The sequence below is a fragment of the Nicotiana sylvestris genome, chromosome 6 (genome assembly GCF_000393655.2).
Source record: "Nicotiana sylvestris chromosome 6, ASM39365v2, whole genome shotgun sequence".
NCBI classification, from domain to species: Eukaryota; Viridiplantae; Streptophyta; class Magnoliopsida; order Solanales; family Solanaceae; genus Nicotiana; species Nicotiana sylvestris.
This window is the reverse complement of record NC_091062.1, coordinates 181,506,479-181,531,106: the sequence shown is the minus strand read 5'-3', so window position 1 is coordinate 181,531,106 and position 24,628 is coordinate 181,506,479. Positions and strand designations below refer to the sequence as shown.

Sequence of the window (24,628 nt, the reverse complement as noted above, 5' to 3'; positions counted from 1 at the left end):
CCTGTTAATTTTTCATATTTTTGTTTGATTTAATTCTGTCATTTTTGTCTCATACCCGTCTATATGCTCAAAATATGAAACTGTTTCTGTTGGTTGTGATTATTTACAATGTGAGTAATCGACTCGATTAAGTTCGTCGATTAGTTATATTATGAATTCTCATTTATGATAATGCTGATTGAAACAGTCTGTTTCTATTGTTTTAGACTGATTATGGACAAATGTTGTAAATAGTCAACTGATTAATACTCGTCAATTAAATCATGTTTGTTTGCAAATCAGTAAATTCAAATGAATGTTGTGTATATATTGTTTTCTGAACAGGGCATTGTCAGTATATTGACAATGCTCCTGTGTGTGTTTGATCTTGGTTCAATGTTGAAGTCCAGTCTGAATTGTTATAATAATTTCAGTGATATGTTGTTATGATGTTAGTTTTGAATTCAGTGTGATTTTACAAATGTTGATTAGATGTAATTGTGATAGAAGGTTACATTCTTAGTTAGGATTCAGTCCAAAACTTTAGGATTGGTTGTAGCTGTCTTAAATCAGATTAATAATCAGGTTTGAACAGATTTTAAAAATCTGTATTTTTAAGTTTGACAACAGTAATAATAGTAATCACAGTAGGATTTCTGAGGGTATTTCTGGGACAGAATAGTGAGGGTAATATGATAGCATAATGGGTTGAAAGTGGAAAGTTATTGGCTATTATTTAAAGTGATAATGGGAAACAAAGTGTAATGGGGCTGCTTAAAATCAGGATAGGATCATTTAAAGTATTCAAAAGCAGTTTTAATGGAACTTTCTGATTTTTAAAGAAGAAAAGGGGTCAAGGCAGCACTTAAAAAGATAGGACCAGCCCTGTATAAATAGAGAGGGATTGGGACTGACTTAGGGGAGCTCTTTCAGACAGAAAGAAGAAAAAAGGAGAGCTTTCAGAGAAGAAAAATAGGAGGAGATTGAGAGATTTGAGGATCAGCTTTTAAAAGCAGATTTTAAGAGGGAATTGAGTTTTCAGACAGAATTTTAGATCAGATTTTGAGAGAGAATTTAAGAAAAATACACCTAGAGTGAGATAAAAGAAAAACAATCAAGCAGAAAATCAGATTCCTCTTGGAATCTGAAGAGGAAGAAGAAACAGAAAAGAAACCAAAAGAGAGTATTCGCACACACACACACAGTGAAGCTGAAACAGAAAAATAGAAAAGAAAAGAAAAAATCCGAAACCTTGTTGTTCTTTTGGAATCTGTCTGGGTCTGTGTATTGATACCATTTGGTTTTAAAATCTGTAATTCTTTAAGAAGCTTTGCTCTTGTGAATCTGGGTTTCTCGGGTCTCATTATTGCTCAAGTCTGTGGAAAGACTGCTATTCTGCTGATTTTGTTACTGCTGCTACTGCTGAAATTTACTCCTTATACCTTCATTTCCAGGTACATATCCTTTTAAACTCATGTTGTGAAAAGCTTCAACACGGCAAATAAATGAAGTTTGGAGTTATGATTCTGCTTTCTACTCATCTAAGCCATTTAGTTTAAATTTCAGTTTTATTTTGTGTTGGTTAATTAGTGGTGAATTCAACACCATGGCTATAAGTTATTTACCTTATTTGAAATTCGTATAAGGTTTGTAATAATGTTATCCATTTCGAAATCTCATTAGTATAGGTATATGTGAGTTGTCAAAACAGGGAGTATGGCATAAAAATGGGCCATTGATTACATCCCATAATACCTTTAGCTAAATGTAAAGTAGAATGGAAGTATTAAGAAGTTACATTAGTGGTATATCTTGTAAAAAATATGATTTTGTTTAGATTGATATAAGTTATTATATGGCATGATGACAGGTATATTTATAATCATATGAGTAAGGTGAGTTGGTATAGCTCGTCATGATGTTAAGAATATTATGAATGTTTAGGCGCACAACTATGTTGTATGTAATACAATTCGAATTGAATCAATTCGAATAATAACTCCTTTCTCATCAATTTGATTATTTATCGTTATAAATAAACTAAGCAATTATAATTTTGGATTAAAAACAAGCATGTGAGAATGAGATGATATGTATAAGCACAAATTGCAACACTTTATATCAATGGTAATTAGAAATAGAATTTGTTAGTTTCATATACAATTCATTCTTTGGCATACATATATATGTTGTATTTGCTAAAAATCGAATTTTGATTCTTTTCTTTGAATTTGGATAGTTGGGATGAATATAATCTATACCCGGAAATTATAATCGACGGGCAACGTTTAATAATTTGTGAATTCTTTTAAAAGAATTTAAAGGCATCCTTAAAAATGTGAATTTCTCAGGATTTTCATATAAAATGTGTAGATATAATAAACAATTTGTGGACAATCCATAACACCATTACAAATATTTCGCGTAATTAGGGATGCGTTCGCGTACCCTGACTATATTTTTAAAAGCAAATTCGGATTATGCGTACGCGCAATTTCGAGCGAATATTTAAGAAAAGGATTTTTCCAAGGATGTTAAAATAATTTCATATAACCCGAGATGTGCAGTTCATTGTCTAAATACAAGGGTGATGATGTTCCTGATTTTATTTTAAATTTCGAACATATGATTTTTAATAAAAACATAACAATTTTATTGTGTACACGTATGCGTGGCACGATCCTCTGTAATTATAAAAGGTATATAATACGAATATACGTACGCGTAATTCGTCATAAACAATAAACAGAAGCGGTGACAAAATCCTGCAATATATATGTAAAAATCAAGATAAGCCAATAATAAAAACAGTTGAGCGACCGTGCTAGAACCACGGAATTCGGAAATGCCTAACACCTTCTTCCGGATTAACAGAATTCCTTACTCAGGATTTCTGGTTCGCAGAATAATAAACAGAGTCATATTCTCCTCGATTCAGGGATTTAAATCGGTGACTTGGGACGCCTTAAAATTCCCAGGTGGCGACTCTGAAATAATTAAATAAAATCCCGTTTCGACTGTCCTTCAATTGGAGAAAACTCCCCACGCGCCCCGCGGGCGCGGTAAAAAAGGAGTTGTGACAATAACAGTTGTGAATTTTACTTAGGGTGATATTTTGTGTTAACCTGAACACACACACTAGAATACTACTATAATCACCCGATGTCGCATCTATCAATGGGGAAAGTAACGTGTTATTTGTACATCATGGCCCTTTACAATTTTGAATTTAACAAAGTATTTTTTTTAGATCTCTTATGTGTAAAAGTAAATCTTCCATGTATTAAAAAAGAGACAGTGTCATAAAACTAAAAATAAGTTTGTAAAGAGACAAAAAAACCAATTGAATGACGATTAAAAAAGAAAAAGCATTAATTTTTGGCGACGACAATGAATCACGATGTATTTAAGTGGAATCCCTTATTAAGTTTTTGCCTGTTTGATTCCAACAGTCATAATCAAGTGCTTTATATAGTAGTAATATTTTGTGTTTTATATATATGGTTGTTGTATTGGTCGAAATCTGACTGCTGTGGTCGACCCAACTGGGACCCCGTCCAAACGGCAAGATAAGGAAAGACGCCATGTTTTGCTCCAAACCATGTACTTACAGTGTCCGCTAAGTAGAAGAACAATACTCAAGGAACAACGAAAACGAACGTGGTATGAAAGTGCCTTGACCCAAAAACATAGCAAGGACTCCATGACTATATATAATGAGGGAACCCCTAGAAAAGGGGGCTTTTTCTCTCTTTCCTCTCCTATGTAATCTTCTTAGCAAAAGGAAGACAAAACAATCTTCCATTGATTATGTAAAATAGTCATCTCCATCAATTGGTGAGAGAAGAAATGAAAAACCTCAATAAATTTGATCGCCCCTATCTCATCTTATGCATCATTTTCTGATTTGCTTGTTGATCTGGAGTTTATTAAACTTGACTAAGATTTACCTCCTCATTTTTATTGATTGATTTAATCAAAAAGGTTTCAATATCTTTTGGTCAAACAATTTGGCGCCGTCTGTGGGAATTTCTTAGTGAAATTTCCTAGTCTCTTCCAGATCAAAAACCGTAAACATGATCGCCCACCAAAAGAGCCGTAAGTAAAACTCACATGCCAACCTAGATCATGATGCTACATGCAAATGGAAGCCACAAACAGCATCCTCCCCTGCACGCCGGGCAGCCCAGGAACCAACCAAAGCAAGCCCAAAACCGCGCGGGGCCAAGGCACGAAAAAGGAGGGGAAAGAGAGCTGAATACCACTGCCGAATTCAGAAGCCACCGCCCCATCAGCCATCGAAACACCAAGCAAAATGATAGCAACGCTACAGATCCACCCCCATCCACCAACCCCCCTAATCGGGGAAAGGGGAATATCATGTTGGCCCGCCTTCTAATGTTCACTTAAACAGGAATGCGAGCGTCGCGCGGGCAAACGAACGAAGAAACATCTCAAGTGGAAAATGAGAAATTACTACAAAACAACCGAAATATCGTCCGCTTGATGACCTAACTCTCAAAAAAAAACTAGGACTCACCAGAGGATACCCAACTCTCCAAAAGAGGGTTGAGAACGATGATGGGTTAACATTTCGACAAAAAGTTCGAAATAACACCCTTAAGGCTAAGGGCCTTCGCCAAACAGAAAAGGGTTCGACCTCAATCGAACGACGAAGGGTTAATATTTTGATAAAAGTTCGAAATAACACCCTCAAGGCTAAAGGCCTTCGCCAAAAAGAGAAGAGTTCGACCTCGATCGAACACCGACGGATTAATATTTCGACGAAAGTTCGAAATAACACCCTTAAGGCTGAGGGCCTCCGCCAAACAGAGAAGAGTTCGACCTCGATCGAACAACGACGGGTTAATATTTCGACGAAAGTTCGAAATAACACCCTTAAGGCTAAGGGCCTTCGCCAAACAGAAAAGGGTTTGACCTCGATCGAATGACGACGGGTTAATATTTTGACAAAAATTTCGAAATAACACCCTTAAGGCTAAGGGCCTTCGCTAAAAAGAAAAGGGTTCGACCTCGATCGAACAACGACAGGTTAATATTTCGAAAAAAAGTTCGAAATAACACCCTTAAGGCTAAGGGCCTTCGCCAAAAAGAGAAGAGTTCGACCATGATCGAATAGCAACGGATTAATATTTCGATGAAAGTTCGAAATAACACCCTTAAGGCTAAGGGTCTCCGCCAAACAGAGAAGAGTTCGACTTCGATCGAACAGCGACGAGTTAATATTTCGATGAAAGTTCGAAATAACACCCTTAAGGCTAAGGGCCTTTGCCAAAAAGAGAAGAGTTCGACCTCGATCAAACAACAAAGGGTTAATATTTCGACTAAAGTTCAAAATAACACCCTTAAGGCTAAGGGCCTTCGCCAAAAAGAGGAGAGTTCGACCATGATCGAATAGCGACGGATTAATATTTCGATGAAAGTTCGAAATAACACCCTTAAGGCTAAGGGTCTACGCCAAACAGAAAAGAGTTCGACTTCGATCGAACAACGACGGGTTAATATTTCGATGAAAGTTCGAAATGACACCCTTAAGGCTAAGGGCCTTTGCCAAAAAGAGAAGAGTTCGACCTCGATCAAACAACAAAGGGTTAATATTTCGACTAAAGTTCAAAATAACACCCTTAAGGCTAAGTGCCTCCGCCAAACAAAGAAGAGTTTGACCTCGATCGAACAACGACGGGTTAATATTTCGACGAAAGTTAGAAATAACACCCTTAAGGCTAAGGGCCTTCGCCAAACAGAGAAGAGTTCGACCTCGATCGAACAGCGACGGGTTAATATTTCGACAGAAGTTCGAAATAACACCCTTAAGGCTAAGGGCCTTCGCCAAACAGAAATGGATTCGACCTCGATCAAATGACAACGGGTTAATATTTCGACAATAAGTTCGAAATAACACCCTTAAGGCTAAGGGCCTTCGCCAAACAGAAAAGGGTTCGACCTCGATCGAACGACGACGGGTTAATATTTCGACAAAAAGTTTGAAATAACACCCTTAAGGCTAAGGGCCTTTGCCAAAAGAGAAGAGTTCGACCTCGATCGAATAGCGTCGGGTAAATATTTCGACGAAAGTTCGAAATAACACCCTTAAAGCTAAGGGCCTCCTCCAAACAGAGAAGAGTTCGACCTCGATCGAACAACGATGGGTTAATATTTCGACAAAAGTTTGAAATAACACCTTTAAGGCTAAGGGCCTTCGCCAAATAGAAAAGGGTTTGACCTCGATCGAACAACGACGGGTTAATATTTCGATGAAAAGTTCGAAATAATACCTTTAAGGCTAAGGGTCTTCGCCAAAAAGAGAAGAGTTCGACCTCAATTGAACTGCAACGGATTAACATTTTGAAGAAAGTTCAAAATAATACCCTTAAGGCTAAGGTCTTCGCCAAACAGAAAAGGGTTCGACCTCGATCGAACAACGACGGGTTAATATTTCGACGAAAGTTCAAAATAACACCCTTAAGGCCAAGGTGCTCTGCCAAAAATAAAAAGAGTGCGACCTCGATCGAGCAATGACGGGTTAACATTTCGACGAAAGTTCGAAATAACAACCTTAAGGCCAAGGACCTTCGCCGAAGAGCACAGTTCAACCTCGAATCGAACAATCACGGATTAGTATTTCGACGAAAGATCGAAACATCCTTGTGGCCAAGGGCCATTTTAAATATAAAAAAGGGGGGGGGAAATAAAACTGGGATTCACGACGGGATAATATTTCGATATAAATTTGAAAGTAACATCCATGTGGCTAAGGTCGCTACCAGAAAAAGTGTCAGGCGCCATCCGAACCATGATGGGACAGTGCTTCGACACAAGTTCGAAAATATTGCCCCGACAGCTAAAGCCGCCATCGAAATCCTACTCAATCTGTGTGGCGCTAAGTTCCCTAAGAATCGGGAACTCGCAAAACAGAGATCTACTTCTTTGCACCAGAGTTATGAAAAACAAAACAGGAAAAGAAATACATGAGACGTGCAACAATGAAACAATTCCTCTTTATAAGAAGCTACTACACAAACAGTCGCAGATTACATACGGCCAAACCAACAAAATCCAAGAAAAAGCCATAAACAACCAATATAAAAAAAAAAAGAGAAAACGAACAAAGACAACAATTCTTTTCACTCGGCGTCATCACCGCCACCCTCTTCACCACCATCTCCAGGAAGTCATCCTTCATCATCACTGGCCTCCGGTGTCGCAGGGTCATATCCACAGTTAACACGAGCCTCTCATGCCTTCGCCCATGCTCCTTCATATGCAGCCTCGGGAACACTGCCTGCCTCCCACAAGCTCTTATAGATATCCCGCTGGGCTTTAGCATAAACCCAAAGCTCGTGCAAATAACGGGGAACAGCAGGGGAGGAAGATTCAACTTGAGCCAACAGTTGTTCCTTTTCGGCCTCAAGAGCAGCGACCCAATCCCCTAACCTTTTTGTCTTTTCATCAAAATTTTCCCTAATTCTCCCTTCTTTTGCAATTTTCAACCGATATAGAACTATTTAGTGCTCCTCTCTTTCTGCATACTTCCAATTGCAATTGAAGAACATTTGCTTGAAATTGAACTAAGCATTGAGTAATCAAAATTCAAAAGCTTTTTTCCTAGTACAACTGCTACCATAGCCTTATTCTCATCATTCTATAATACCTCCCGTAAAGTGCTCTCTATTTTTATACATATCAAATAATAACAAATACGCAAATGCTAAAGACTGCAACTTGTTAGGTGTTTGTTCAGATTTTTTTACCATAATTAGTTTTCCTATCCCATAAAGAAAAGAACAACATAATTATCATAATTGGGTTTTTCTTTTCCTAGAAGGAAAATATAATTCTTCCATATTTGGCTAGTCCCTTTTCTTGTAGGAAAATGTTTGGAGTTCTATAAATTAAAGATCCATCCTTCTCATTCAGTAGCATCCACAATGTAGCCATATGGGGTTTGAGAGTCGTGTTTAGAGGGAGAAATTTACGGGACAACTGTTAGTGTGTCACTTGTGTTTGCCTCTTCGTGAGGTTGTTCTCTCGATATTTTGTACTCTCTTTTTATATAGTGGATTGCTCATCTCCGTTGTGGACGTAGGTCAATTGACCGAACCACGTTAAATGTTTGTGTCTCTTTTAGTAGATTTTTCTTTGTTGTGTGATCTATCATCGTTCAAAATTTGCTTTGCTAGCTTCCGCATGACACCTGATTTTTTCGTCCTAACAAGTAGTATCAGAGCCAGCTTCGAGCGAGGTTCAAGACAGGTTCATCTTGGCAGGTTTAGTTCTAGTCGCAACCTATTTGACGGTAATCGTGATTTTTGTCCGAGAAATTTTACCAAAGTGCTACGCACATTGAGACAAACTTTGTGGTGGAGATTTGGAGATGCCACCTGTTAAAGGTTATTTGAAGAAGGTGGATCAAGTTTATTTAGTCAGAAAATTCAGGTCAAGGGGGAGAATTGTTAGGTGTTTGTCCAGATTTTCTTACCATAACTGGTTTTCCTATCTCATAAAGGAAAGAACAACATATTTACCATAATTGGGGTTTTCTTTTCCTAGAAGGAAAATATAATTCTTCCATATTTGGCTAGTCCCTTTTCTTGTAGGAAAAGGTTTGGAGTTCTATAAATTGAAGATCCATCATTCTCATTTAGTAGCATCCACAATGTAGCCATATAGGGTTTGAGAGTCGTATTTAGGGGGAGAAATTTACGGAACAAGTGTTAGTGTGTCACCTGTATTTGCCTCTTCGTGAGGTTGTTCTCTCGATATTTTATACTCTCTTTTTATATAGTGGATTGCTCATCTCCATTGTGAACGTAGGTCAATTGACTGAACTACGTTAAATGTTTGTGTCTCTTTTGGTAGATTTCTCTTTGTTGTGTGATTTATCATTGTTCAAGGTTTGCTTTGCTAGTTTCCGCATGACACTTGATTTTTTCGGTCCTAACACAACTTTCTCTTCCAAATGGAGGTGAAAATAAAAGAAATATCACTGAAAGAAGAATGTGTTTTCTCCGTAGCTTGAAAACGTAAATGAATCCAAACACCATCTTAGATTTCAAAATTTGATTTTCTCTGAATACCCAATATTCGTAGCTCCAAAATTCTTGAAATCAGAATATATAAGAAAATATCCAGAAATAATGCAAAATTCTTGGATATAATGATGAAAGTATGGAGTTTTATATATATATATATATATATATATATATATATATTTACTGAAAATTCCAGTAAAGAGTCCACATTCTATGAGAGATGATCAAGTTAAAAGAGACTTGAACTAATTTGGTTGGAGATGGAATCACTTCTTGTGTGTTCCTATTGACGATGGAACTATATATGTGGCTCTGAAGTTTGCATCGAAGAGGAATTATACAAGAGCAAGGGGAATTAGGGAAAATTTTGACTACTAATTAAATTGCACGAACGAAATCACACAAGGGCAAAAGGTGAGATCAAATTCACCAAAAGTGGAAAAAAATTATAATTATATATTAAGGGGCGCAATGTAATAAAGCAACTTTATCATTGAGGAAATAGGTTAAAATTACATTCTTTGCACTAGGCAACGATACCATTTTAACTGTCCGTAGACAAATAACTAATTAAGCTGCATATATAGTTTATGCTAGCTAACCACTGACTATACTGATCAAATAACATTTGAAAATTACAACATTCTCCCTGGATGCAAAGACCTTGATCTCCACGACTAGTGTCCCTTCGATCGACCCAAGTTTATTCATTTTTTGTTCTTCTCTTAAATCCTAATTAATTAATATTACTAGTAGCTAGCCCCAAACCTTAATCTTTCATTAATTTTCAAACAGGCATATATGGATTGAGGAGTTGAATGAGAGAGCCTTTAAGGTGGAGAGACATGATTTCATTAGTGGAACCAATTAATTTCCCTCCTATGAAAACTGCTGGTACTGAAGGATTGCAGCCCATTTTAATAAGGGATTTGTCCATTTCCTTTCCATCTGAGTCATGATCCAGTTCATGCACGTATGCATTCACCCCTAGCTCTCGGAATAGAATACTCACTGCGTAGCACAAGCAGCATGTGCTCTTGCTGAATATCATTACTCCATTTTCTGATGCCAATTTCTGTACTTTTTCCATGAATTCCTTCTTCTCTCTACCTTGAACAAGTAATGAAAAGTTTAGGGTTTGTGGGGGTGTTTCTTAAGCTAAAACAAGCACACCATCGGATAGCAAAGTTCAAACAAATTGAACTTTGATCCGATGATTAATTGTTTTACACTATAATATAAAAGGAGGAGAGAAATTAAAGAGATGGAGATTTACGTACTTTTTTTGAAGCTCTGAGTTTGGATGGAAATGGGGTTGTTCAGGTTCTACCCTATTTATAAGAAAGGGAAAAGGAATATATAGCGGTGATGAAAAGAATAATATTCAAAAAGATAGTGAGCTTTATTTAGATGCTCCATCCAAGGGCTGGACTGCATGGTACTGAACTGATCTTCCAAAGTAACTATTCAAACTTAAAACAGAAGATCAGATACTACTTATTTCGTTCCAACACAATGGGCAAGTTGGAGGATACATATATTCCATCTGCTCATTCACCTTTCAACTCTATTTAATTTGTGCTTCATAAAGTTCGAGGGATGGCCTGATATTCGTACGGCTTTTTTCACTTTTAGCCTGCGCCAGAAATTATTTATATTTGGTAGCCGAAAAAATATATAAAATTTATATAATTTTTGCATATAACAAACAGAATGTATATATATATATATAAAATATATTTTTCGGCTATTATTTTTAGAGCGGATATACAGTACCATTTTCTCATAATTCTCATATCATGTGGGCCCATTAAGACAAAACTTTATACTAGTCCACATTTAAGAGTAAAATTTAAAAGTAAAATGAGAAATTTAAGTTTAATTATTTTCAACTTCAGAAATGTATTATTCTTTAATCTTTTGAGAAAAATTACTAACAAGGGAATAATGTCAAGATGGAATGGAAAAGTACTAGAATAATATATACTCCTGCATACTATAGATTCAAACTCCTATATATATATATATATATATAAGCGCGTAATTTATTAAGAAATTTAACTTATATGTACTTACGTAGTAAATTTTATATTACTAATTTTACTTATCATGAATGATTCGTATAGTTATTTGGAGTATCTTTTAAATAATGTAATCAGTGTAATAAATTATTTATTACTTATATTTATAATAAAAATTTTAACACACACATATATATATATATATGCTCTGGACAAACTAGAGCCATACAACACTAGAAACAAAATATGTACAAAGCTAGGTAGTTCAAGGACGACTGTCAATTTAATCCAGATTCTTCTCCCAATGTCCTGTTGATTTCATTCTCTCCTTGAATTGAAAAGCATTTTGGTGGCTTGGATTCTCTCTTTTGTGCACTGCTCGCATCTTCTTATGTAAAGCCTTGTCACACGTGATAATTGTTTTAGAATCCAAAATGGTTGAGGGAATGGTCTGGTTTCTTTATAAAGTCTTGGAGTTATGCTTTTGGATCAAATTTAAGATCTATTTTTGTTTACATGATACATATTAGAATCACATTTATCATAGTCAAAATTTGAAGCTTATGAGTTTGGTATTCTAGTCGTTTTAAGTTTTTGAGTTCTGAATTAATAATTTGTATATATTTAATAGATTTTTTAAAAGGAATACAGAATTTGATCCAAAATTGCCAATTTGACTGAACTGTAACCGGTATTCTAGCACCGGCCCTACTCATTTTTTATGTTGGGCTACCTAATGTTACACCCAATGTTATATTATTCATACTACTAACCATAGGCGAAGCTACATGTTATAAAGGGTGGTCAACTGACCACCCTTCATCGAAAAATTACACTGCATATATAGGTAAATTATTAGATTTTAGAGGTATATAACAATATTAAACTTTCTCGGAATTTTTTTTCACTTCTTTCAAGTTTGAACATTCTTGAGTAACTAATGTTGAATATTCCTAAACATGCGGAGAGCGCAAAAGTCTCACTTCTGGTATGTATATAATGGAGTATTATTTATATGATCGTTAACCATCCTTACCCATCTTAAGCACATTAATACCCGGTGTGGTAATAAGCGTGCATGTTACATTTTTATATGAGAATGAAACTATATATGCACATAAATTTGGGTAGATGCGGATGTTAATTAGAATTTAAGTTATATACGCTAATAGTATAAAGTTTTTTACACGGTCAAGTCAATTTAATTAACATGTTGTTAATTTATTCTTGTTATTTTCGAGTTTTGGATTGTGGCGTATATAAATTATTAATTTATACACATTGTCATCTCTTACGATAGTTCATGCGTGTGATATTCCTATATGGACCATTTTTTGGATGTAAGGTATATTTGATGAGAGTGAAACACAACAATGGTTTGAACCGTTGAGGATTTTTTTTGAAGATATTTCTTTAAAATTCTAATACAATTAATGTTTTATCAATTATTTTGAAGTGAACAAAAAATGTAATTAACAGACCAATAGGAATTCTCAGGTCTAAATTAAGCTGAGTAATTAGGGACTGCAAAATATCTACTGCAACTTTTGTTCTGCTTCATCATATGGTTTATAAATTTGATGGTCCCCTTATAAAAGTGTGTAGTGCAGGAATAAAATATATATCAAGTTGGGTGGTGGACACGAGATGCATCTCTTGTGTTAATGGTTAAGAAGAAGGGATAAGTTCTTGGGTAAGTAAACAGGACCCAACCTTATAACTTTGATTCGGAGAAGATGATATATGATAAGTTTTCTCTGCTTCTTATGGCTATTTCTTATTATTCTTTTTCTTTATAAATCATCACCGATCCAGCAAAGATAAGGTTCCTTTGGGATTAAGTGTAGCAAAAAAGAACGAAGGAGAAATGAAAAGAAAAGGTTCCTTTTTTTAGCACCTTTGACTTACCCATTTACATGGCTAATCAACTTGTTAGTCTTTGACGCATATATATCGTGGTACGTCTTCTGCTTTGCTGGTTCTCTCTCTCTCTGATATTCGTATCCGGGGTGGATTTAAGATTATAAATTTCTACAACGATATTAAATTAATAGTATATTATGATGATGTCCATCTCATTGAAGAAGTATTAGGCATGTGCCTAATAAAAATTTCTTTGGTTTGGTAGCCAACCTTGTTGACTTGGTTTGGTTAGGTAGTCAACCTTGTTGAATTAGTTTGGTTTGGTAGCCAACCTTGTTGAATTTCTTTGGTTTGGTAGCCAACTTTGTTGAATTGTGAAAAGTGTGTGTAAATTGTCAAATATTGTAGGCTTTAGAGGGTGAAGCTTTGGCTATAAAAGGAGAGCTTCAACTCTCATTTCTACACACCAACAAAGAGAGAAAGAAAGAGTGAGGTTTCACAGACAAGGTATAAGAAAATAGTCTGTGAGGAAAATAGAGAGTGAGCGATATTGTAGTGAGGTGGGAATATCAAAAGAGGGTTATTTCTTTTGAGTGTTGTAGTGGTCTTTGGAGTATTTATCTCCGACCTACAAAGTGTAAAATTCCTTACTATAGTGATATCAGTTGCTCCTCTCGGGGTCGTGGTTTTTTCCCTTATTCAGAAGGGTTTTCCACGTAAAAATCTTGGTGTCATTGTTACTCTTTTATTCTTGTTAATTACCGTATCTCGGTGCTACATTATTATTCCGCTTTATTACCGTGAATATTATTTTGGTAAGGGGTTTATTCCCAACAACTGGTATCAGAGCACAGGTTCTGCTCGTTCACTGAAATACTATTCACTGTCGGTAGTACTATACTTGGTGAAAAATAAAAATGTCCGGAGTAAAGTACGAGGTAGCAAAATTCAACGGAGATAACGGTTTCTCAACATGGCAAAGAAGGATGAGAGATCTGCTCATCCAACAAGGATTACACAAGGTTCTAGATGTTGATTCCAAAAAGCCTGATACCATGAAAGCTGAGGATTGGGCTGACTTGGATGAAAGAGCTGCTAGTGCAATCAGGTTGCACTTATCAGATGATGTGGTAAATAACATCATTGATGAAGACACTGCACGTGGAATTTGGACAAGGTTGGAAAGCCTATACATGTCCAAAACGCTGACAAATAAATTGTACCTGAAGAAGCAGTTATACGCCCTACACATGAGTGAAGGTACGAATTTTTTGTCACATTTAAATGTGTTTAACGGACTAATCACACAGCTTGCCAACCTCGGAGTGAAAATCGAGGAAGAAGATAAAGCCATCTTGCTATTGAACTCGTTGCCATCTTCGTACGATAATTTGGCAACAACCATCCTGCACGGTAAGACTACTATTGAGTTGAAAGATGTCACATCGGCTCTTCTACTCAATGAGAAGATGAGAAAGAAGCCTGAAAATCAAGGACAGGCTCTCATCACAGAAGGTAGAGGCAGGAGTTATCAAAGGAGTTCGAACAACTATGGTAGATCCGGAGCTCGTGGGAAGTCAAAGAACCGATCCAAATCAAGAGTCAGAAATTGCTACAACTGTAATCAACCAGGTCACTTCAAAAGAGATTGCCCAAATCCAAGGAAGGGCAAAGGTGAAACCAGTGGCCAGAAGAATGACGACAACACAGCCGCCATGGTGCAAAATAATGATAATGTTGTCCTCTTTATAAATGAGGAAGAGGAATGCATGCACCTGTCAGGTCCAGAGTCGGAATGGGTGGTTGACACAGCGGCATCTCACCATGCCACACCGGTAAGAGATCTTTTTTGCAGATATGTAGCAGGTGATTTCGGCACAGTGAAAATGGGTAACACAAGTTACTCAAAGATTGCGGGGATTGGTGACATTTGTATCAAGACAAATGTCGGATGCACATTGGTTCTAAAGGATGTGCGGCATGTACCTGATTTGCGGATGAACTTGATCTCGGGAATTGCTTTAGACCGAGATGGATACGAGAGCTATTTTGCAAATCAAAAGTGGAGACTCACTAAGGGATCATTGGTGATTGCAAAGGGAGTTGCTCGTGGCACGTTGTACAGGACAAATGCAGAAATATGCCAAGGTGAATTGAACGCGGCACAAGATGAGATTTCTGTAGATTTGTGGCACAAAAGAATGGGTCATATGAGCGAGAAGGGATTGCAGATTCTTGCCAAGAAATCACTCATTTCTTATGCCAAAGGTACAACGGTAAAACCTTGTGACTACTGTTTATTTGGTAAGCAGCATAGAGTCTCATTTCAGACATCGTCTGAAAGAAAATTGAATATACTTAATTTAGTATATTCTGATGTTTGTTGCCCAATAGAAATTGAATCAATAGGTGGTAACAAATATTTTGTTACTTTTATTGATGATGCTTCACGAAAATTATGGGTTTATATTTTGAAAACCAAAGATCAGGTGTTGCAAGTTATCCAGAAGTTTCATGCTCTAGTAGAAAGGGAAATGGGTCAAAAGCTAAAGCGTCTCCGAAGTGACAATAGAGGTGAGTACATTTCAAAAGAATTTGAAGAGTATTGTTCAAATCATGGGATCAGACATGAAAAGACAGTTCCTGGAACCCCACAGCATAATGGCATAGCCGAGAGGATGAACCGCACCATTGTGGAGAAGGTGAGAAGCATGCCTAGAATGGCTAAACTGCGTAAGTCATTCTGGGGTGAAGCAGTTCAGATAGCCTGTTACCTGATCAATAAGAGTCCATCAGTTCCGTTGGCGTTTGACATCCCAGAGAGAGTTTGGACCAACAAGGAGGTATCCTACTCGCATCTGAAAGTGTTCGGTTGCAGAGCTTTTGCACATGTACCAAAAGAGCAGAGAACAAAGCTAGATGATAAATTTGTTCCCTGCATATTTATCGGATATGGATATGAAGAGTTCGGGTACAGATTGTGGGATCCTATAAAGAATAAGATCATCAGAAGCAGAGATGTAGTCTTCCGAGAAAGTGAAGTTGGAACTGCTGCCGATATGTTAGAAAAGGCGAAGAATGGTATAATTCCTAACCTTTTTACTATTCCTTCTACTTCTAACAATCTCACAAGTACAGAAAATACGACCGACGAGGTTTCCGAGCAGGGGGAGCAACCTGGTGAGGTTATTGAGCAGGGGGCAACTTGATGAAGGTGTCGAGGAAGTGGAGCACCCCATTCAGGGAGAAGAATAACCTCAACCTCTGAGGAGATCAGAGAGGCCAAGGGTAGAGTCATGCAGGTACCCTTCTACAGAGTATGTCCTCATCAGTGATGAGGGGGAGCCAGAAAGTCTTAAGGAGGTGTTGTCCCATCCAGAAAAGAAGTAGTGGATGAAAGCTATGCAAGAAGAGATGGAATCTCTACAGAAAAATGGCACGTACAAGCTGGTTGAACTTCCAAAGGGTAAAAGACCACTCAAATGCAAATGGGTCTTTAAACTCAAGAAAGATGGAAATGGCAAGCTGGTCAGATACAAAGCTCGATTGGTGGTTAAAGGCTTCGAACAGAAGAAAGGTATTGATTTTGACGAAATTTTCTCACCTGTTGTCAAAATGACTTCTATTCAAACAATTTTGAGCTTAGCAACTAGCCTAGATCTTGAAGTGGAGCAGTTGGATGTGAAAACTGCATTTCTTCATGGATATTTGGAAGAGGAGATTTATATGGAGCAGCCAGAAGGATTTGAAGTAGCTGGAAAGAAACATATAGTGTGCAAATTGAATAAGAGTCTTTATGGATTGAAGCAGGCACCAAGGCAGTGGTACATGAAGTTTGACTCATTCATGAAAAGTCAAACATACCTAAAGACCTATTCTGATCCATGTGTATACTTCAAAAGATTTTCTGAGAATAACTTTATTATATTGTTGTTGTATGTGGATGACATGTTAATTGTAGGAAAAGACAAGGGGTTGATAGCAAAGTTGAAAGGAGATCTGTCCAAGTCATTTGATATGAAGGACTTGGGCCCAGCACAACAAATTCTAGGGATGAAGATAGTTCGAGAGAGAACAAGTAGAAAGTTGTGGCTATCTCAGGAGAAGTACATTGAACGTGTACTAGAACGCTTCAACATGAAGAATGCTAAGCCAGTCAGCACACCTCTTGCTGGTCATCTAAAGTTGAGTAAAAAGATGTGTCCTACAACAGTGGAAGAGAAAGGGAACATGGCTAAAGTTCCTTATTCTTCAGCAGTCGGAAGCTTGATGTATGCAATGGTATGTACTAGACCTGATATTGCTCACGCAGTTGGTGTTGTCAGCAGGTTTCTTGAAAATCCTGGAAAGGAACATTGGGAAGCAGTCAAGTGGATACTCAGGTACCTGAGAGGTACCACGGGAGATTGTTTGTGCTTTGGAGGATCTGATCCAATCTTGAAGGGCTATACAGATGCTGATATGGCAGGTGACATTGACAACAGAAAATCCACTACTGGATATGTGTTTACATTTTCAGGGGGAGCTATATCATGGCAGTCTAAGTTGCAGAAGTGTGTTGCACTTTCAACAACTGAAGCAGAGTACATTACCGCTACAGAAACTGGCAAGGAGATGGTATGGCTCAAACAGTTCTTTCAAGAGCTTGGATTGCATCAGAAGGAGTATGTCGTCCATTGTGACAGTCAAAGTGCAATAGACCTTAGCAAGAACTCTATGTACCATGCAAGGACCAAACACATTGATGTAAGATATCATTGGATTCGAGAAATGGTAGATGATGAATCTCTAAAAGTCTTGAAGATTTCTACAAGTGAGAATCTCGCAGATATGCTGACCAAGGTAGTACCAAGGAACAAGTTCGAGCTATGCAAATAACTTGTCGGCATGCACTCAAACTAGAAGACAGTGCTACCTCCTCTAGATGAATGAGACTGGAGGGGGAGATTGATGATGCCCATCTCATTGAAGAAGTATTAGGCATGTGCCTAATAAAAGTTTCTTTGGTTTGGTAGCCAACCTTGTTGACTTGGTTTGGTTAGGTAGCCAACTTTGTTGAATTAGTTTGGTTTGGTAGCCAACTTTGTTGAATTGTGAAAAGTGTGTGTAAATTGTCAAATATTGTAGGCTTTAGAGAGTGAAGCTTTGGCTAAAAAAGGAGAGCTTCAACTCTCATTTCTACACACCAACAAAGAGAGAAAGAAAGAGTGAGGTTTCACAAACTGGGTATAAAAAAATAGTCTGTGAGGAAAATAGAGAGTGAACGATATTATTGTGAGGTGAGAATATCAAAAGAGAGTTATTTCTTTTGAGTGTTGTAGTGGTCTTTGGAGTATTTACTCGGACCTACAAAATGTAAAATTCCTTACTATAGTGATATCATTTGCCCCTCTCGGGGCCGTAGTTTTTTCCCTTATTAAAAGGGTTTTCCACATAAAAATCTTGATGTCGTTGTTACTTTTTTATTCTTATTAATTACCGTATCTCGGTGCTACATTATTATTCCGCTTTTATTACCGTGAATATTATTTCTGTGAGGGTTTATTCCCAACATATTAGACTAATAACTAAATTCACCGTCAAGTACTTATAAAATAGTAAGTAATTATGTCAATGATCTTTTCATAAAGTATGAACATAGTTGTTTCTACATTTCCTTGCTGCTAAATAAAAAATCACGGCACATCCTCTCACTTCTCTGTGATTGTAGAGGCGGACCTGCGCATTAACTTTGGTAAAACTTTTTAAATATATAAGTATATATATATTTAAAATAATTATATATTTTGCTTGAAACCTTTAAAATTAAAAGTCCAACTGCGGCACTGGCTCATGTGCCCTGGCCCACCACCTTTAAATCATGGATAAGCCAGACATTATGTCACTTTCGAAAAGTCGTACTCAAATCCTAGAAAAATATTCTATTTTTGGAGGGAGTGAATTTGTAAGATTCATATATGCAAGAAGTAAAGAACTGGGAATCTGTCAATACACGGAGTTGAGTGATGGCTAAATATCTTTTTGGAGAGTGAAAATAGCTGAGAAATTGTAGAGAAACGGAAAACGAAGGAAATGGGGATAAGGAAATATCGCGGTTTTGGTTTAAAAATATTTTCTCTGCAGGTCGTTGCTTCTACAGGCGACCTGATGTTTTCTTTTTTTAAAAAACTTATATACATCGCATATAAAGCAAGCTGTTATAAATATATATTATATTATGGATGTTCATTCAATATTTCGTTGTAAATAAGTTTCCTGAAGAAGTTTATTCATATGGGACTCCGCCGTAAATATGGTTATCTATTTAGTACTCTATTGAAAATAAGCTTCCTGAAGAAGCTTATCATTTCGGTTCTCCGTTATGGATAAATATTACCTCCGGCAGAAGATTATCTATATTTGGTACAGTAGCAACTTATAAGAAGCTTACACAGCAGCTCGCAGTAGCAGCTTACAAGCAACTTACAAGCAGCTTACACAGCAGCTTGCAGTAGCAACTTACACGCCAGCTTGCAGTAGCAGCTTACACAGCAACTTCCTTTCTTCTATAAATAGAGGAGATTTCAGTTCATTATATACATGAATTTGAAGTTGAATAATAAATATCTCTCTCTATTTGTCTTTGATTTCTTTACTTTAAAGTTTTTATTTTATAACACGTTATCAACACGAGACTCTGCCATTTTGAGCACTTACTTCAAATTTAATTTCTATTTCATTCATCTCCGATGTATGGCGATGCTCTTACATCCATGGTAGATCTTGTTCATTCCGAGCATCATAAGACAGATTATATCCTTGAGGTGGTGAGCTTTTCTTCTTGGCGGTAGAGATGTGGATATCACTTACGTCTGGTGTGGCCAAATTTGTGTGAAGTAATTTGAGCCTTTTGCTTATATTTGGTTTAATATCTTTATCATCGCTTGCTTGGTTATATGCCACGTATACAGTACATATTTTGGTATTTATTTCCTTTATCCTAATTATCATAATAAAGGATTATAAAGTGGATAACATTGTTAGATCTACTTAAACTCCAGCAGAGTTTGCAAGAAATATATAACCACCAGAAGTGATTATGTTTTGTATATCTCATTGTAACTAAATTTTGTTAATCATCAGAAGTGAAATATGCCTATAACCACCAGAAATGATAATTTAGGCTTTCTATGGTTACAATTGAAGATAAGTTAGAAAAAAAATTTCTCTACATTACTTGCATCTCTCGATTTGCTCCTGAAGTAGCAATATCTTAAAAGAGGATGAACTCTTTGGTCCAGATATACCCAAGTCTCTGCGCTATACTCTTTTTCCCTTGCTCAAGTTTTTTTCCACTGAGTTTTTCCTAGTAAGGTTTTTAATGAGGCAGCTTGCAATGTATATTATTAGTGTACTTTTTTTGCTTGACTAGAATATTTTCCCACGGGGTTTTTCCTAGTAAGGTTTTAATGAGGCACATAATAATGAACATCCAAAGAAGAATGTAATGAAAATATTATTGTGGATGTCCATTTATTACTCTGTTGTAGATAATCTTCCTGAAGAAGATTATCCATTTAGTACTCCATTGAAGTTTTCTACAAGCAGCTGATGCAGGTAAGTTGCAAGGAACTCAATGAAATGACTTGTAGCAGTTTTTTGGTTTGATGAGATTAATTTAAATCGATCTGAAATAGTGGTGGATAATATTCTCTATGAACTCAACTTTTTGAGAAGATGGTATACAAGATTGGAATGCGGAGACTCAAATATTTGAAACAAGCTTTTCATCAGGGGGAGTAAATACGTGATGCACTCTTTTTTTTCCTTACTAAGGTTTTTTCCCATAGGGTTTTCCTTATAAGGTTTTTAATGAGGCATGTAGCAATGCGTATTACTAAATATGTGTACTCTTTTTTCTTCACTAGGATTTTTTCCCACAGGGTTTTTCCTAGTAAGGTTTTAATGAGGCACATTATCTTTTAATGAACATCCAAGGGGGAGTGCTATAAATATATATTATATTATGGATGTGCATTCAGTACTCTGTGGTAAATAAGTTTCCTGAAGAAGCTTATCCATATGGGACTCCGCCGTAAATATGGTTATCTATTTAGTACTCCGTTATGGATAAATATTACCCCCGACATAAGATTATCTATATTTGGTACAGTAGCAGCTTACAAACAACTTACAAGAAGCTTACACAGCAGCTCACAGTAGCAACTTACAAGCAGCTTACACAGCAGCTTGCAGTAGCAACTTACACAGCAACTTCCTTTCTTCTATAAATAGAGAAGATTTCGGTTCATTATGTACATGAATTTGAAGTTGAATAATAAATCTCTCTACTTGTCTTTGATTTCTTTACTTTAAATTCTTTATTTTATAACACAAGCCAACTTCTACTAGTATTAATGACGGGAGTAAAATATTATTTTCTTTTTAATTAAAGGTTAAATGGAGAAATTTTATTTTATGTTTCACTTGACACATCATACTTATGTGAGGCTCTTTATTATTTGACAATTAGACTTGTGGTCCCATTTGTTTACTTTAAAGATAAAGTTAAAAAAGGCATTTAAAGTTTCATACTTTTCCTATTTGATATCCTTAAACTAAGGACAAAAAGAAGTACAATAATAATAATAATAATAATAATAATAATAATAATAATAATAATAATAATAATAATAATAATAATAATAATAAAAATAAAATATTTGTCTTTTAGAAGCTAATTTAACGTGTGCTCAATAGCTGCCGATGTGAACTTGAGCAATCAAGTAAGACTTCAATATCTTGGAATTGTATTTAATTTACTACATAATTTTTTAAGTGTGCTCATTGATTTAGATAATGATAATGTTAGGGATATAGTAGATATGCCCTAGATCCAATCTCATATTTGATAATTTGAATATATTATCGTGAACGTTATTCGATATAAAAATATATGGCATTCTTTTATCATAGTTATTATTAATTGTTTGATTAATTTGATAAGGTCCTTGATTAAGTTTTGAGACTTGCCATCGTGATAAAGATCATGATAATGAGAGCAAAGTCTCTTACAATTTAATCTAAATTTGTTCTTGATCGTAGGATTTTTAATTTGGACATTAGTAATACGGTTAGATCAATATTTATGTGATCGTTTTTATAGGATAAAGATTAGTTGATCTCATTAACTAAATCACATAGATAGATGATGCATATAGAGATATGATCATTGAACCGACTCATTGGATAATTCCTAATGGTTAGAATTACCATAAACTGTCAATAGAATATTTCCTTGAAGAATGTGATGTAAGAATTTTCTTTGACCTGAGATCGTCATAGTGATTAACAAGTTATTTATTGTGCTTTAATACTAGACACCTATGGCCCTAAGGCGATAGTTGAAAGGATATTGGGTACGATTGAATACTTATAGAATTAGTGATTGATCAAGATGGAATTTGTCAACTCTTGGCAATGAGTTTAAGTTCCATGTTGTCATGAATTATAAACGACCAAATTAAGACCTTGGTCAGGGCAATTGAATGAAAGAAGAAAAGAGATTCTTAGGTCATTCAATGGTCGATTATATTTGACATGAACACATAGTTGGTCGCCTATTAGGATTTGACAGCTAAACCATATCCTAGGGTGATCCAGAGCTATAAGGACAGAAGGAATTACTACATTATTCTTCTACTGCTTCTTGAGAGTAAATTGTATACTTCATGCTATCCGGTCGTTAAGGAGTGTTGCTAGACGCCACCCTATATTGATGTGATCAATTTACTGCCGGCTTAGTATTGAACCTATGGGGTCGCACACTAACGAGTGTTCTGATCTTTGCTAAAGGATTAATTGCTTTATTATTTGATAATTAAATTAAAGAATTTAATTAGTCAAATAGAGTTATTAGTCCAAATGAAATATTATTGAATTCTTTGCTAGCATAAAGGATATAATTAATATTGTGAACAAATTGAAGTTTTCTATTTAGAATAGAAAATTAAATTATTTCTCTTGGTTGAAATATATATATGATATATTTCTTTATTGTTATAATTAATATTTATTTATATATAGGATGTATAAATATTAATAAAGTATCCAATTTGAAATTGGATTGTAAATCCCACAAGAGACGTTGGCAATGTGAAATCTATTTTTATGGGATTCCAACTTTCTATTAGTAAAGTATAATAATGACTTATAAGGAAAATCCAATAATTGGATTTCACTTTGCTATCCAACTTTGACGTTGGACATGGAAAGTCCGTGTAGAAGGCTGCGGCCATTTAGAATAGGTTTTCGATTTTTAAGTACAAAATTCCATGAAGTTTATTTTGAAATAAACTTTTATCCTAAGTAAATCATTACCTCGATCAAATAGGAAAAGGGTTGATAGGTAATAATATATAAAGGGTGATGGAGAAAATTTGTCATGTTAATTCTTGAGAAGAAAAACCACTTTGTGAAAGTGAGAGTGCACCACAAGTCAAGAGAGAAAATATAATTACAGGAAAAGTGTTTCTTGTTCTTCTAACATTGAGTTGAGATTTTTGAGAAAAATTTCAACACAATATTTAGTTCAATTTTGTTCGCGGGTTTCATTGATCAAAGAGTTGATAGCAAGGGTCGGTCTCGGTGTGAATACGCATAGAGTCTTCGTATTATCGAAATTTTTTTGAAACGAGACTATTTTCACCAGGTACGTCTTATATCCGATCTTTGACATGTAAATAAATTTTAAATATGAAAAGATATGTCTATGATTGTTATTATCTTCCGTTGTGTGTTACAAACACATATATGCAGTCCTTCCGATAATACTTAATCTAACATATATAAGTGTACTCAGGCCATGAATTAGAACTAGTTTAGAATGATCAGAATATGCCTTTTCATTTTATTTTTTTTGTGAAACTACACTGATTCTGAGACTATTGACATACAAAATTCTGTTTTCATGCCAAAAATAAATAAATTATCATTTAGCATTATATTAGCTTCTGAAACACTAGTGCCGATCGGAAGGGAATCTGTACACGTTAATTAGCTTCTAAAAGATAAATATTTTAGCACCATTTTTATTATTGTTATTATTATTATTTTATTTGTACTTCTTTTTTTCCTTAGTTTAAGGATATCAAATAGGAAAAGTATGAAACTTTAAACTGCTTTTTTTAGCTTTATCTTAAAGTAAACAAATGAGACCTATAAGTCCAATTGTCAAATAATAAAGAGCCTCATGTCCAAAATTAGTGTATATTTTAATATATATACTAATTTTGGACACGTATGTTGCACATGTATATCAATCAATAAAAATATTTTAAAACAATATTGATAATATTAAAATATGTATGTAATGAGTGATAAAAATATTTAAGGGAAAAATTATAAACTCAAATTGATAAACAGTCTGCCTATTTTGATGACTTGGTTATTGAACATAAATGATTAGATGTTGTCTGAACTTTAAAAATTGAACAGCTTAATTAAGTTGGTAGGTATGATGTATAATAATATGATTATTTGTGTTATTAGATGTAAATATGTGATACGATCGTATCATGCTTAATACTTTTTTATAGACGATATTCTTGGTGTATGTTTTACATTAATGTTCCGATTATTCTCGATCATGACCAAAACTCTTATTGTGCACATGAAGCAAGTAACTTCAAGTGGCAATAGGCGTGATTATATTATGTGAAATAGCTATAACAA

General features: G+C 35.5%; 1 protein-coding gene across 1 annotated transcript; it reads right to left on the bottom strand.

Moving 5' to 3' along the window:
• Positions 1 to 9,819: 9,819 nt before the first annotated feature.
• Positions 9,820 to 10,122, bottom strand: LOC104234008 (glutaredoxin-C13-like). Its single transcript, XM_009787498.2, has one exon. It carries the CDS (start codon positions 10,120 to 10,122, stop codon positions 9,820 to 9,822), a length of 303 nt encoding a protein of 100 aa, XP_009785800.1.
• Between the last annotated feature and the right edge of the window lie 14,506 nt (positions 10,123 to 24,628).

Coding starts and splice junctions, on each gene's coding strand:
- LOC104234008 (XM_009787498.2), bottom strand. CDS start 10,122: ATGGAAAAAGTACAGAAATTGGCATCAGAAAATGGAGTAATGATATTC.